We start from the raw sequence: 15,804 nt of genomic DNA on the forward strand, positions 1-15,804 counted from the left end.
CAAACATGTGGGACCATTTAAAACGCAGGTATCTATGCATTCCTTCTACGAGCTCCCCATCAGAGGCTTTTTAGCACAGGTGGGAACATTGTTAAATGCCAACGTTCTTGTCTCAAGCCTGCTATAGTGGATAAACTAATAGTCTTGGCCAAAAACCTATGAGACCCAGTTGAGAATTGCTGAGCAAGGAAGGTGGACGATATGCAGACAAATACATAACACAGCTGAAGGAATGTCTTTTCTTTCTATTCATGTGACAGCTATCTGGAAGGCAGGAAATTTGGGAGTTAAAATGGTTCTGTTATTCATCACAGTTATTTGCAGTTATTCAGTTCAATTATTTACAAGTTCAATTGAGTTTATTTCTTTTATATTTAAATTTATTGTAAACCGTATTTTTCAAATAACTAGTACAGCTGCACATAAAGTTTTGATACTTAATATTTTTGTTGAAATATTTTTACAACTTTGTTGCCGTTTTGCAGTTTTATATTGTTATATTTTGTGTAAACAACTCAGGGGACTAATGCACTTGCACTTTTATTAGTCAGATTTAATATTTAAGTTCAAATATGTTGACAACTTTGTTGTTTAACTGAGGTTTTTATGTATTGTTATAGTTTGTGAACTCTTTTGTCATATTTAATATTTTTGTTCAAATATGTTGACAACTTTGTTGTTTTACTGAGGTTTTTATTTATTGTTATAGTTCGTGAACAGCTTTTTTATTTGTCATATTTAATATTTTTGTTCAAATATGTTGACAACTTTGTTGTTATTTTACAGAAGTTTTTATTTATTGTTATATTTTGTCAAAAACTTAGGGGACTAATGCACCTGCTCTTTTATTTATCATTTAATTTATTTGCTGCTGTTGAAGTGTAAAATATTGTATTCAATAAATGATCTATTTTGTGCAGACATGACTTCCTGGATACCTTCATACAGAAATCTTCATCATTCACAAATTAAACGGTATTATATGAATACACTGTGGTCACGGTGTGTTATGTAAAGTATTTCCAAACAGCTATTCAAGTCATTTAGTGAAAATTTCTTTAAAAAAGATCTTTTTTTTTTTTTTAATATCGCAATATAATATCGCAATATATTGCAAACCTAAAAAAAATCGCAACAATAGTTTTTTCCAATATCGTTCAGGCCTAGTATGAATTGCGTTTAATTACGATTAATTCATTTTTAGGCTGTGATTAACACGATTAGAATTTTTAATCGTAAGACAGCCCTAGTTAAATGTACACCTTATGCCTAATATATACATAACACAATAAAACAGAATTGTTGTGGAACTCAAAATGTTGACTGGACAGTTATGGACTATGCACATTAAATCATTAGTGACATCAAATATTACACAATACACCAAAGTATATCAGTAGCCGTGTCCTTAAGTCTTTCTGATAGTTTTCCCCTGACCTTTTTACTGCAATAATATAATGAAAACCTGAAATGATGGCTTTTCGTTTTTGTGTGCCACCCCAAGATTTTAAGTGGCCCCATCTGGCCACCCTATGAAGAATTTCTGGAGGCGCCACTGTTTTGTGTAAAATGATAAAGATTTAAGTTTTTAATTAGGAGGGATAAATATACATAAAAAAAAATACAGAATTTCAAAATGTAAACGTCACAGTGTGATGACATGTCTGTGAAATGATGAGCCGAGCCTCTGCAAGATTTATGGCGTGTATTCCATCTGAATACAGAAGGTTTTGAACTTTTTCCATTTTTGTGTGCAGTGCCACCCAATGGCTTGGTTGTGTACTGCGGCACCATTGTTACAGACGAAGGGAAGGAGAAAAAAGTTAATATCGACTTTGAGCCTTTTAAGCCAATCAACACCTCCCTGTATCTCTGTGACAACAAGTTCCACACTGAGGTGAGTTTGCCTTCATCTTTTGATTTTGTCCTCATTCCATTTTGTCTCACACGCTCCTATTCTTTTCAACATAGGCATTGACAGCCTTGCTCTCTGACGACAGTAAGTTTGGCTTTATCGTGATTGACGGTAGCGGGGCGCTGTTTGGCACACTGCAGGGGAACACCAGGGAGGTGCTGCACAAGTTCACTGTGGACCTACCTAAGAAGCACGGTACGACATCACAATATCTCACACGGCAGTAATTTTACAGCAACCCAGCAAGGAGTCGATCATTCTTTTCCCTGACTTAGGTTTGACTCTTTCCGTTCCTCTTTGTTTCAGGCAGAGGAGGACAGTCAGCTTTGCGATTTGCTCGTCTAAGAATGGAGAAGAGACACAACTACGTGAGGAAAGTGGCCGAAACGGCCGTGCAGCTGTTTGTATCCAACGACAAGGTCAACGTGGCGGGAATGGTTTTGGCCGGTTCCGCCGACTTCAAGACCGAGCTCAGCCAGTCGGACATGTTTGACCCGGTAAGGACGAGCTACATACGGTACATAAGTACTGTATTTGTTTCTTATAACAATAAATCCACAAATGGCATTAACATTCTTTCTGTTAAAGGGATCCATGGATAGAAAGACTTGTAGTTCTTAAAAGATAAATGTTATAGTTACAAGTTATAGTAATTTTATATTAAAACTAGGGCTGTCAAACGATTAAAATTTTTAATCGAGTTAATCACAGCTTAAAATTAATTATAATTAATCGCAATTCAAACCATCTCTAAAATATGCCATATTTTTGTGTAAGTTATTGTTGGAATGGAAATATAAGACGGATATATACATTCAACATACTGTACATAAGTACTGTATTTGTTTATTATAACAATAAATCCACAAGACGGCATTAACATTAACATTCTTTCTGTGAAAGGGATCCACGGATAGAAATACTTGTAATTCTTAAAAGATAAATGTGAGTACAAGTTACAGTAATTTTGATAGTTTGTATATTGTGACTAAATATTGCCATCTAGTGTATTTGTTGAGCTAAACTTAATGTTTGAATAGAGTATTATTTTGCATAGCTATTTTGATTGGGAATGCCAGATCTCTTTGCGTTGAGCGCTTTTCTTTTTGTGAACATAATTTTATTTTTGAGAGATAGGAATATTATTTTTGTTGTGCTTTCACTTAATTATACTGTAGCAACTTAAATGTTAACCACCGAAATGCATGATGGGAATTTGAGCAACCAGGAGTCACAGTGTTTGCTGCAAATGGTATATCTTCTTGCGTTAAGTACAGTACATGGTGTTAAGAAAAAGATCATCTCCAGTTATTCTTCCCCATGTCGCTTGCCACAATAGTTATAACAGTTGTGGAAGCGATGCCACCGCTTATTCCATTAAACAGCCCGGCTCCAATAAATGCTTGCGTTACCAATTCGCCCTTCTTGGTAATTGGCGGTGCTATGGACCGGCGATTCATGTTGGCTCGTTGTCGTCGGTTGGCTCGATTCGTCCGATTTCCTCCTGAGGAAAACGGCAGCTTACATATAAACACCGAGAGGCGCTGGATGGCTTTTTGTGGGTACTTTGGGTACTTTTATTAACAAAACAAAAGCATGTGGGGGATGCAGCACTTGAGCCTGCGCTAACTGCGCACTTTCTCTACTCTCTCGCTCGACCACTTTCTTCCTCACTGCTCAATCTGACAATGCCGGTCACATTGAAAATAACAGCGGCCCCCTTGGCTGGTGCCGGTCACACCTGTGTCCACTCCACTTGCTTGTCTCTGCCCTTAGCTCTCAATATACTTCAAACGGCGCCATTGTAGTCTGTTCGCGGCAATGCTTGAGTGGGTCGTTCCGGGCATGCGTTAATTGCTTTAAATATATAAATGTGATTAATTTAAAATATTAATTACCGCCCGTTAATGCGTTAATTTTGACAGCCCTAATTTTTTACTGTGATTAACCATTGCATATACCTGTTTTTGATCCATAGAGGTTACAGGCCAAAGTGCTGAAGTTAGTGGACATTTCCTATGGTGGAGAAAATGGTTTCAACCAGGCCATTGAGCTATCAGCGGAGGTTCTCTCCAATGTCAAGTTCATACAAGAAAAGAAGCTAATAGGTAGGTAGTCTTAACATTTTTCACAACTGTCGACAGAAGACTAAAATGTCTGCGAGCTTTGCTTCATGCTTGTTTTATGAATTAAAAATGGTTTCGAAGCTTCTCTCTTCTGGCTTTCCAGGACGATACTTTGACGAGATCAGTCAGGATACAGGAAAATACTGCTTCGGCGTGGAGGACACACTGAAAGCCCTGGAGATGGGAGCGGTGGAGATCCTCATAGTCTACGAGAACTTGGACACCATGCGTTACATTTTACGTGTACACGGGGCTGAGAGCAACGGAGCTGAGAACGGTATGCACGTGCTTAAAGAGCATACGACAGGAGGAAAAAAAAGTCTTAAATAGCATTATTATGTGAATTAGAATCATATTTTGAGACGAATCGACTATTATACAACAATTTAGCGAAGCGCAGATGATGAGAAATTAGTCTTTTAATCTGCCGGTTAGCCACGCCTACTGTTATAGGGCTCGAGCATCCCCAACAGGTGGATGACGTCAGCGGGAGACTGGGCTCATCGGTTTTACTATTCAGCCCATCAAGGGGGAATTATTCAGAACGAGGAAAACGCGACGAAGAGAGCTGCAAAATGTCATTGTTTCTGTCTCTTCAATATTTTTACAGGATATTATTTTTATCCAATTATTTTCCCCCAATTGCTAAATAAATGGCATGGTCATGACAAATAACAATCTTGTGCTAAATGGAATATGAAATCATAAAAATGCACTTATTCAGGACAACATGGCAAAATTACTCCATAATGGTCAAAACCGTCGACTTCACCTTTACTGTCGCACTTCCCGAACGATATTTAATGACACCTAAATCGGACATATGTCATTTCCCTTCCCCGGCTTCGGAGAATGTAAACAAACCGAGAGGCTTGACAGCTAGCCGACATGCTAACCCGAACAGAGTAATGTTTCAAAGTCTTCGAAGCGGAAAATCACACATAACTAGCCCGGATTATTTGACATGACGACTGGGTTGTCGAGTGTTTTCGCGGACCGGCAAACCGCCCGGCGGAGAGCAATTTACAGCTCGTTCCCCGGAGGAGGGCGGCTGCAGTTGTTGTGCAGCTAATGTGCACGAGGAGAGCTTTTTATATGCCTATCAATGATCAAACATAAGTAGTCCTTTATTTAAAGAAAGTTTGTAGTGTTTACTTTGTAATCGCTGTATTCGTATTTGACATAATACAAAACAAGATGTTTATTCACTTCCTCCTAAGTCCAATGTTCCCACCGTAGTCGGGCTTGTTTTGGCCAATATCCACGGTGAATGGGAACCTTTTGAAACTCCAAAAAGGCGCACACGCCTCTCCCTCATAAAGCAAGATTTTTCTGCAGCCGTTTGGCTGGCGTGATGCAAAAATAAACATATTAATCTGCAAAATCAGATGAATCCATAGTCCTCATAAACAATAGTACGGCTGGAAAGTGAAGAGGACGCCTTCACCGTACACGTCACAGCGCCCTCCTCCTCAATGCAAGACCGAAGGCGGAAGTCACTCATTTTCATGGCGCGGGATTCAAAAAACTAAATAAATATAGCCATCGCTTCCACACACATCCAAGCCGTCCATATCATTCAGGAGCATAAAATACCGCGTGTATTATGAAATAAACATGCTTTTTTGTGTCACATGCACTTTAAGTCGCTTGAATGCGAACAGAACACGCTCACGCTCTGTGTTTTCTCGGCTTCCTAGATGAGAAGACTTTGTACTTGACGCCAGAGCAGGAGAAAGACAAGTCTCATTTCACAGACAAGGAGGTGAGGAATGCACATCCTTAACAAAACTGCGTGAAGTGTTTTAATTCCTTTTGACTTTGTGTCGACAGACGGGGCAAGAACACGAACTGATCGAGAGCATGCCGCTGTTAGAGTGGTTTGCCAACAATTACAAGAAATTCGGAGCCACGCTGGAAATCGTCACAGACAAGAGCCAAGAAGGATCTCAGTTTGTCAAGGGCTTTGGAGGCATCGGGGGTGAGCGCTTTTGAGTCCAATCCAACAAAGGCTTAAATTTGACTTCATTGATGGTAGTAGCTTTTCATGTAATGCAAAATCTATCATTTATAATACGAGTAGTCCCTGGGTTGTGAACGAGTTCTGTTCCTATGCTGGCGAGTGGCGACGTCACCTGAATTTCTAGACCCTAACCCTAAACCCTAACCTATTTAGGGATACATAAAGGATTCTATGCAGTGGAATGAAAAAAGTATCTGAACCTTTTGGAATTACCCGCATTTCTGCAAAAAAATCACTATCAAATGTGATTTGATCTTTGTCAAAAGCACACTGATGTACAAACGGTGTGTGCTTTAACTAAAACCACCCAAATATTTATAGGTGTTCATATTTTAATCGGGATAGCATGCAAACAATGACAGAAGGGGGGAAAAAAATAGGTGAACACTCTGCCGAAAGAGACTTAAAGAGCAATTGAAACCAATTTTTACCAAATATTTTAAGTCAGGTGTTGTGCCCAATCACTGATGAGTGGTGTAAAGCTGCCCTAAAATACACACCTGGTAGGAAATGTCGTGAGAAACATTGTCTGATGTGCATCATGACTCGGTCCAAAGAGCTGTCTTAAGACCTGCAATCAAGGGTTGTTGATTTGTATAAAGCTGGGAAAGGATATAAAACCATCTCTCAATGTCTGGATGTTTATCACTCGACAGTCAGAGAAGTTTTCTACAAATGGAGAGAGTTTAGCACTGTTGCTTCCCTCCCAAGGAGTGGCCGTCCACCAAAGATGAAGCCAAGAGTTCAGCGCAGATGACTGAGAGAGGTAGAAAAAGAACCCCAGAGTGTCTGCTAAAGACTTACAGAAATCAGTGGCACAGTCCAATATCTCTGTGCACTGAAGGAATCTGACCTTTTAGCCAGATTACTGGAATCACGCCAGCCGGACCTGCGCTGGCGCAACTCCGACGACGACCCGGGCCGGCGAAACCCCGGCCAAAAAGCTGGAAAAAGGCTTCGAAACACAAGTTGACAATTTATTCAGGTTCACAGCGATTAAATTGCAAGGCAAAATGGCAAACAGGTCCCCGACACATAGGCAATTCTGGATCCATGGTCAGCAAAACAACGCGCACATTGGAATGTCCCCGAGAAGAGACAGTTGTTAGCTAAACGTTCAGTCTTTTTGAAGTCTGCGGTACGGTGGGCCGGACGAAACGTGTGCCTGGGTGTTGTTTAGGATAATTCTTCTGTTGCATATTTGGGCGGTCAAGTTCGTGCATCACCGTTCGTTGCCGGGTCATGGTTACTGAGGCAACTGAGGTGGGAGGTTCGGCCCGCCTTGACGTCTGAGAGGGGCCGAGCTATCAAACTTAGAATTCTTTTTGTTATCGGGTGTTGTGGTAGTACAGGACGTCCCGCCATTTGTTCCGGACAGTCCTGAAGAGCTGATGGCGGGATTTGGTGCTGCAGACGTGAGCTTGTAGATGTCTTGCCTATCACCTGGTGGTCAGCGTCAATCTTGCTCAGTCAGCTACATGACGCACACGTTGGGCATCTGTGGTCAGAAGGCGTCATTTATCTCTTATGCCCTATGTCAAATATATTCTGCTTGTTTTCCTTAAACTATAATGAAAATGCTATTTATTTTATGTGGGGTACGTTAAAGTAATGCAAACAGTCGAACAGTAAATACGAAAAAAAATACTATTCCCTTCAGCTCACGTCAACTATATGTAAAACAATGGCCAAGAATGGTATTCATGGAAGGAATCCATGGAGTAAACCACTGCTGTTGTTGCTCGTTTAATGTTAGCAACAAGGCACTTGGTCACTCCAGACATTTTGGCAAAATATTTTGTGGACTGATGAAAGCAAAGTTAAATCGTTTGTAGGGCTGTCCCAAACGACTAATTTTCTCCCGATTAGTCAGCCGACTATTTTTACGATTAGTCGACTAATCTAATAATTAAAAAAAAAACATTTTTTTTTTTGGTTTTTGTTTACTAATTTAGCAATGAAATTTTTGTTGACGCTTATCAATTCACAAAAACATATTGGAACACTTAAATTATTTATTAAAGTACAAATAAACACGTAAATAACAATAATAAATCACAAATAAACAATGAGTTCAAATGCTGATAGAATTAACTAGTGTAGCATCCCGATTGAAAAGGTGGTCTCTTAAACTGATGGTTTACAACTTTTATTCCATCCTTGATGTAATCACACTGTAAGAGCTGCGGTGCACACAAATAAAACAACACAATTAGAAGTTAGCAAAAACTTTTCATCTTTTTCCTTTTAAACCTTATTTATATATCAACTTTACCTTAATTTATTACCTTATCATTGACAATCTCTCCCTTGAGTGCAATCACTGTATATACTGTATATATTTATGACCTTTTAACCTTATATAATTTTCTATACCATAAAATAAACCATAACATGAAATAAACCTTTCAGTTAGCATTAAGGACAATACTAATAGCACTTATAGGCCCATTGTCAATGAAACATTATTATTCAGTATGGCGACAGCACCCTCTGGTGTACAAAAATGAAAAAAAAAAAATTTAACTGGGTGACGGCGCTTGAGGTGTTTATTCACGGCCGACGTACAGCCAAGCTTGGCATTGAAGAGACAGGACAGAAGAGTGTACCCTCCGTTGTTTCTTTGAAATAAGTCAATTTTTTGGACACTCTGGTGCGCTTTTTTTGGCTTTGTGCCGCTTTCCCCGCTTGCATACATAGCATCCGACATTCTGAACTTTCCACGCATATATTTTTTAACCCTTCGTTAACCGTCGACGGGATGTTGTGCTCGTCGACGGATTTACGTCATCGATGACGTCGACTATGTCGACTAGTCGGGACAGCTCTAATCGTTTGGGAGTAACACACAACGTCATGTGTGGAGGAAAAATGGAACAGCTCACCAACATGAACACGTCAACCCAACCGTGGTGGAGGGAGTATTGATTTGGGGCTGTTTTGCTGCCTCAGGGCCTGGACAACTTGCAATCATTAATGGAAGAATGAATTCAAAAGTTTATCAGGAAAACCTGAGGCCATCTGCTAAAAAGCTAAAAAGAGGATGGATGCCGCAACCAGACAATGATCCAAAACACAGAAGTAAATCAACTTCAGAATGGCTTTAGAGCAGTGGTTCTCAATTATTTTCTGTTACGCCCCCCCAAGGAAGACGTAAATGTTTCGCACCCCCCCCAAACTCTGCCGCCACTGTAAATAGTATCATTTGTCTATAATATTACTATAAGTACGCCTCTGCCTCATATTGTATCCTTTTTTTCTGTTAGAGAAAATAACAGAGATGAACTTATAAAGTATAACTTTATTAACATTGTTTTGTTTGTAACAGAAAATACTTAACGCGCATCAATTTGCCTGAATTAAAAAAAAAAAAAGTCACATCCAAACTGTAAAAATACACTCAAGGTACATTTTTGACAATTTGATACTGAAAAATAAAATCAGTAAATAATAACAAATTCAAATTGATTAGAAACAGTAACTCATGAGGACAATATGCCAAAAAATTTTGACCGAAAAAACAAAACTGAATAGAAGAAGAAGTAAAAAAAAAAGTGCCTTTGGACAGAAGGACAGTTTTCATTTTCGCTGCTCCCAGTATCACCTCCAGTTTACAATGATGTGGGGTTATTTTGCACTGAGCATGCTAACAGTGCTCACTGGTTTACTGATATAACACTGACAAAGCGGGACGATTGTTGGCAATATTCGGCACGTTTTCGCTGAAAAACAACCAAGCGGCTTATCAATGAGATCGGGGTCTAATGTCTTTAAGTGGCGTCTTAATTGATTTGGCTTCCGGCTGTCCGCTATAATCATTTTTAGACACAGTAAACATTGGTCTTTCCTCGTCTACCACTGTATTAAATGTCAAAGCCAAAAGTCAAACTGCCCGAAAAAAAGCGCATTCTCGGCGGCCGAGGGAGAACCGTAGATGAGGGCGGTCGTCGTGACGGTCCCAAGCCGAAAATGGCACTTCTCGGGTGGACACGTGAGAACCGGAGAAGACATTGGGTTGCTGCATGAGTCCGGCCGGAAAACTGCATTCGAAAACGGCGCAAAGCTCTCCAGCTCTTCATGAGTCTCTTCCGTGTGCTGAGTGCTCTTGCTCACTTCAAAAATACTGCGCGCACTTTGAAAATGAGAGCGCCACTGCTACCCACTGAGTGGATGTGCAAGTACACTTTATTCTAGTACGGCAAAAAAAAAAAAAAAAAAAAAAAAAAAAAAAAAAAGCATGTTCCCCGAGGTCACACGCGCCCCACTATTTGAGAAGTACTGCTTTAGAGGAACAAAATACAAGTTCTGGGGTAGGGCTGGGCGATATGGCCTTAAACATGTATCGCGATAAATTGAGCAGATTTATCTCGATAACGATAAATGACGATAAATTCGCCCAAGCGGACTGTTATATAATTTGAAAATCTGAATCAATGCATGAAATACAGATTAACTATTTCTTGTTGATTTATTTACCAGCATTCAATTTGATATACTGTATTTAACAATTGTACATGCAGTCTAAACATTAAATTTATAAAAATTAGGGCTGTCAAAATTATTGCGTTAACTGGCGTTAATTAATTTTTTAAATTAATCACGTTAAAATATTTGACGCAATTAACGCACTTGCCCAGCTCAGACATATTTAAATGTCACTAGAGTGAAAGGCCCACTTGTTAATTGTGTTTTGCGGAGTTTTGCTGCCCTCTGCTGGCGTTTGGGTGCGACTGATTTTATAGTGTAAGTAATTATTGCCATCAACAATGGCGGGCTACTAGTTTATTTTTTGATTGAAAATTTAACAAATTTTATTAAAACGAAAACATTAAGAGGGGTTTTAATATAAAATTTCTATAACTGATTTAGAACTGATTTATTGTTATAATAAACAAATACAGTCCTTATGTACCGCATGTTGAAAATATATATCCATCTTGCGTCTTATCTTTCCATTCCAACAATAATTTAGAGAAAAATATGGCATATTATATAGATGGTTTGAATTGCGATTAATTGTGATTAATTACGATTAATTAATTTTTAAGCTGTAATTAACTCGATTAAAAATTTTAATCGTTCGACAGCCCTAATAAAAATGTATTGTAAGCAATAAGAATTCAAGTATGAACATTTATAACAGCGTGTATGACTTGAACAATGTACATTGTCAAAATCAATATGCCTGTGCAAACATGTAATTGTAACACAAATGACTTGCAGCTTGAACAGTACACTTCAAAAAGACAACTTATTGTTAATGGCTGCTGTGATATAATTATTAAATACAAGTGTTTACTTTATGGTTTAAGGGTCCCCCCCCCCCCCCCCCCCAGTGCATTTTTTTCATAAATGCACGCACAATAAAAATAGCTGGGGCCATTTCTCGGTCATTTTAGTTTCGCCGTTGGATTGTACTTTATGCAGAATTCTTTACCATCACAAAAGCTATCAGAGGAATCACACACACAGACAGATACAAAATAACGCCACATAGTAATTGCTAGATGCAGTCCGTGCCCAATCCACTCATTAAGTTCAGCCGTTTCGACAAGGTTAGAGCCTCTATCCGACTCCATAACGTTCATTTGTAGCGTTAGCCGCTAGCTAGCGTTAGCCTGGCTACCAGTAGAAAGCACCATGTCCGGAAATCGTGAGAACAAAGGAGGACAGCGGGTGAAAGCCCGTCTGGATGCCACCAAGAGTCTACTAAATGTCGGTTGAAAGTTTGGTGAACCTCCCTTAAGCCACACTCCATCACGTTTTGCTTGTAGCGTTAGCTGCTAGCGTTAGCTTACCGGGCTTTTGTTTGATTGGCTTCCTGATGATCACGTGACTCCCTACGTAAGCACATTCACTGCTTTCTTAAAGGGGAATGAACATAGACGAACAACACAGAATCAAAGCGGGATGAAAAGACTATTTTCTTGTTTTATTAATTTACCGAATTTACCGACATGGTCAAAATTACGTCGGTCATCGTTAAGAATTTCGGTGACGGTAAATTTTCGGTTTACCGCCCTGCTCTATTCTGGGGTGGCCAAGTCAAAATCCAGACTCGAACCCCGTTGATATGCTGTGGCATCCCAGGAATCTGACTGAACAACAGCAGTTTTGTAGGGAAGAATGGGCCAAGATTAGTCCTGATCCATGTGCCAGACTGATCTGCGGCTACAGGAAGCGTCTGGTTGAGGTTATTGCTGTCAAGGGGGGAGGGGGGGACCTATAAATGTTTGGGTGGTTTTAGTTCAAGCAGAAACTGTTTTTTCATCTGTGTGGTTTTGACAAACATCAGATCACTTTTGATTAGTGATGCACGATAATGCATTTTTCAACCGATACCGATAATTTCCTCCTCATTCCAACCGATAACCGATAATGTCAAGCCGATAATTCTATTAAAAGATTTATGTAAAATTTTAAAGTATACACAAAAGAAAATATTACTGTGCAAAAATATAATTTATTGCTCTTTTTTTCAACACAATGTATGAACAAGTCGTCAATTCAAACATCTAAATAATGACAGATTGTCTGACATTGTGTAATGGTAAACCTTTGGCAACAATTACTTACGGAGTAAATACCTAAGTTGCACAAAAATGTGTTTAAAAGTAAGCCATTCCTAACATATATAACATTAATCCGCTGCAAAACACACCTCCTTAAAACTAGTCAGTTTTAAGTGTAAATCTATTGGCAATAAGTGAAATTATCTGCCATCGCTTCAAGTGTATTTCTCTCAGATTTCTTGGAAGAAAAATAGCTAGCTGAAAATAATCTTAACAGCCTTGTTTTAAGCAATACATTATTATACTTAATCCTAAAAAAAAAAAAAAAAAAAACTTGAAGAAGGAAAGATTTTGAATAATATTTGTGGCTACAGAATATTGATTTAAGAATTTGATTATCTACTGTGACTGTAATTGAGCAAAGAAATAAGTTAAATAATTTGAAAAGTGATTGCTAATGTTATATGCTTTGTTGCACACTGTGAAAATGATTACCTCAAAAGAGCGAGATGTCATGTACCCATTCTGCAGCGCTTTGTTTACATTTGCGGCTTTCACGACATTTGCGTTACAGCAGCTAAACTGCTACACGGCAGTACTATTTGGACGGAGTTGGAGCTCGCATCCGCGTGCGTGTTGTTTTGTGCCTGAGTTTTATTAAGCCGAAAATAAAGGCAGCGTTACAGAGTCATCTGACCGCTCGTCATTTCACATTCTGAATGCATTATTGACTGGCTGACTTCGTTTTCTCCATGTTTAAATTATCTTATAACCACTGTGCCGTCATGATAAGCTTGCTTACCGGACATCACTTTTTCATGAAGAATGGTGGTCGTATAAACTGCATTATTTCTTTTATCCAGGGCTTTGGTTCTCGGGTCATTAAGGTACAAAAAAAAAAAAACACGTGTCTCGTCTCGGCGGCGGCGGCAGCTACATTCGTACCGGATAATTCGCCCGCCCCGGCCGGTTCGCCGCGGCGTATTCGGGTCCTGGCTCTGCTCGCACGCCGTGGTGGAACGCTCGAGAAACCGGGGTGTTCGCCGGAGGTCCAGAGGCCGGGGAACCGGGCTCGGCCCGCCCCGCCTATGGCGAGGCGGCGGCGGCCTGCCGGACTGGCCAAAGCGGCGGGCTCCGTCGGAATTTACCACCCGCCTTGGGCTGCATTCCCAAACAGCCCGACTCTGTATCGTCACAAGCCCTGTAGTTCAGCTTAGTGTTTACAATAGCTTTAGCATTACTGCTAGCAGCAGCCTCGTATATGTTCCAAAATTCTTTGTGATGCAGTTTTAAATGGCTGCTGGGTTAGTGGTTTTGAATGAGGACGCGTTCTTTCTGCCTCGTGGAACTTGTACGGTACATGTTTCGCAGATGGCGAGAGCGTCGTTTTTTTAGTAACAGCCGCCATAATATTCAACTACTTCTTGTCTTGTAACTCCGCCTCCTCAACCCCTCCTCCCTCAGGGGCTTCAGAGAGGGGAGGGGTTGAGGAGGCAGCGTGCTGAATTCTTCGGTTGAGCACATTTGGAGGCAAAATCAAGTATATAATTATCGGATTGCATTATCGGTTGAATTTTTTTATTATCTGGATTATCTGTGTGACGTTATAATTGCCATTATCGGCCGATAATTATCGGTGACCGATATTATTGTGTATCTTTACTTTTGATGGTGATTGTATGCAGAAATGTGAGAAATTCCAGAAGGTTCAGATAAGCTTGTTGCGATATGCAACAAGTCAAATTATCGCACGGTAAATATAAATGAAGGCGGTAATTTTCCCGGCTGCGATTTATCGCCGCGTGCGTGCGTGATTACATTTGTCTCGGCACACATGCGTGTTGATTGCATATGTGACTCCAGTAGCTTTCACCGATGTTTATTGGCCATCAACACGCCGTAGAATTAAGTTTCGACATACAAAATAAGGAAACACGTCAATATTAAACATTGGTAAACGTTAGCATTGTCACATTGAAGCTAATGGAAAAAACAGTGTACTAACCAATTTAGCCTGCTATAAAACATTGGCATTTTTCTCCACAGTGCAAAATTGCGGTTAAAATGTGACACATCAAACATGAAAAATCGCTGGATTACAGCATTTGCAAACGATGCAAAAAAAAAAACCAAGAAAAAAAACAATTACTGACGCCTCATGCATAACAAATAGCGAAGTGCACATTGTAACGCTTACGGTTAATGGCTTAGCAAACGTACTTACGGTGAACATTTCAAAATAAAACCACGTCCTGTTCAAATTTCTGTAGGCAATCTCACATACTTCAGATTTAACACTAAGACTAGAGTTAAAATGACACATAATTTGGCTTCAAATTTGTTAATATGCACACTTTGCAGGACAGGATGACAGTGATTTTGGATCAAATCAACACTTTTAATGGGCTCTAATTGGTGGACAATAAAAATGACATTGGGTTTCTCACCCATTTCATATTCTGCACTTAACTAGCTTTAAAATTACTTATTATGCAGTTTTTTTTTTTCATATTCATAATGTTTAATATAGTTTGTGTTGATTTAAGAATAACAGTTTATTAAATTTGAATTGGTGATTTATTAGGATATAGTTACTAGAGGTGTGCAAAATTTCCGATTCTTAGATTATTCACGATTCGGCCGTGGAAGATTCGAGAACGATTCACAAACATCCAAATTCCGATTATTGAAATATGCCAAGTAAAGCAGAAGTACGACACACTCAGCGCACCGCGCGGTCTTCGGTACGCAATTAGGGACGGAGCGAGAGTAGCTAAACATCATGTTTCTCATTACCCGGCCCCTCGGGTAACGCCAATGCTCAACTCACGGCTCTAGCTCAACTCATGCCACGAGATAAAAAAAAAAACAAAAAACAACAACATACCTGACTGCTGCCGAAAAGCTGCTACAAGCCACATTATGTTACGGTAGATATCATTTATATAGGACTAGATGCATTATGCCTTTGGTATCGTTACCAGCACATCTAAAAAACTAGATGCGGGCGTTAGTAACGGCCGCCATCTTAAAGCAGTACACTTCCCTGCAAGGCTGTTGTTGCGAACCTTCCAAGCGAACCTAATTAACTTTTTATCTAAAATACTCCTAAATCGGTAAAATATTGACTTGAATCTATCTTTAAAATAGTTTTAAAACTTTTACATGTTGAAAGTAAACAAAAGAGAAATTATGGAATAACAGGAGCAATTTTAACAACTTTAACGG

At 39.5% G+C, this 15,804-nt stretch overlaps 1 protein-coding gene across 3 annotated transcripts in view; it reads left to right on the plus strand.

Moving 5' to 3' along the window:
* The window catches only part of etf1a (eukaryotic translation termination factor 1a), a 28,795-nt gene that overhangs the window by 9,464 nt on the left and 3,527 nt on the right, over window positions 1-15,804 (plus strand). For all 3 annotated transcript variants that reach the window (XM_057849675.1, XM_057849674.1, XM_057849676.1), the window contains exons 4-10: window positions 1,758-1,897; window positions 1,972-2,110; window positions 2,222-2,412; window positions 3,894-4,023; window positions 4,145-4,318; window positions 5,742-5,806; window positions 5,875-6,022. In XM_057849675.1, coding sequence (XP_057705658.1) covers window positions 1,758-1,897; window positions 1,972-2,110; window positions 2,222-2,412; window positions 3,894-4,023; window positions 4,145-4,318; window positions 5,742-5,806; window positions 5,875-6,022 — 987 coding nt within the window. The remainder of the gene's footprint in view (window positions 1-1,757; window positions 1,898-1,971; window positions 2,111-2,221; window positions 2,413-3,893; window positions 4,024-4,144; window positions 4,319-5,741; window positions 5,807-5,874; window positions 6,023-15,804) is intronic.

The sequence above is a fragment of the Corythoichthys intestinalis genome, chromosome 11 (assembly GCF_030265065.1).
Source record: "Corythoichthys intestinalis isolate RoL2023-P3 chromosome 11, ASM3026506v1, whole genome shotgun sequence".
Classification (NCBI taxonomy): Eukaryota; Metazoa; Chordata; class Actinopteri; order Syngnathiformes; family Syngnathidae; genus Corythoichthys; species Corythoichthys intestinalis.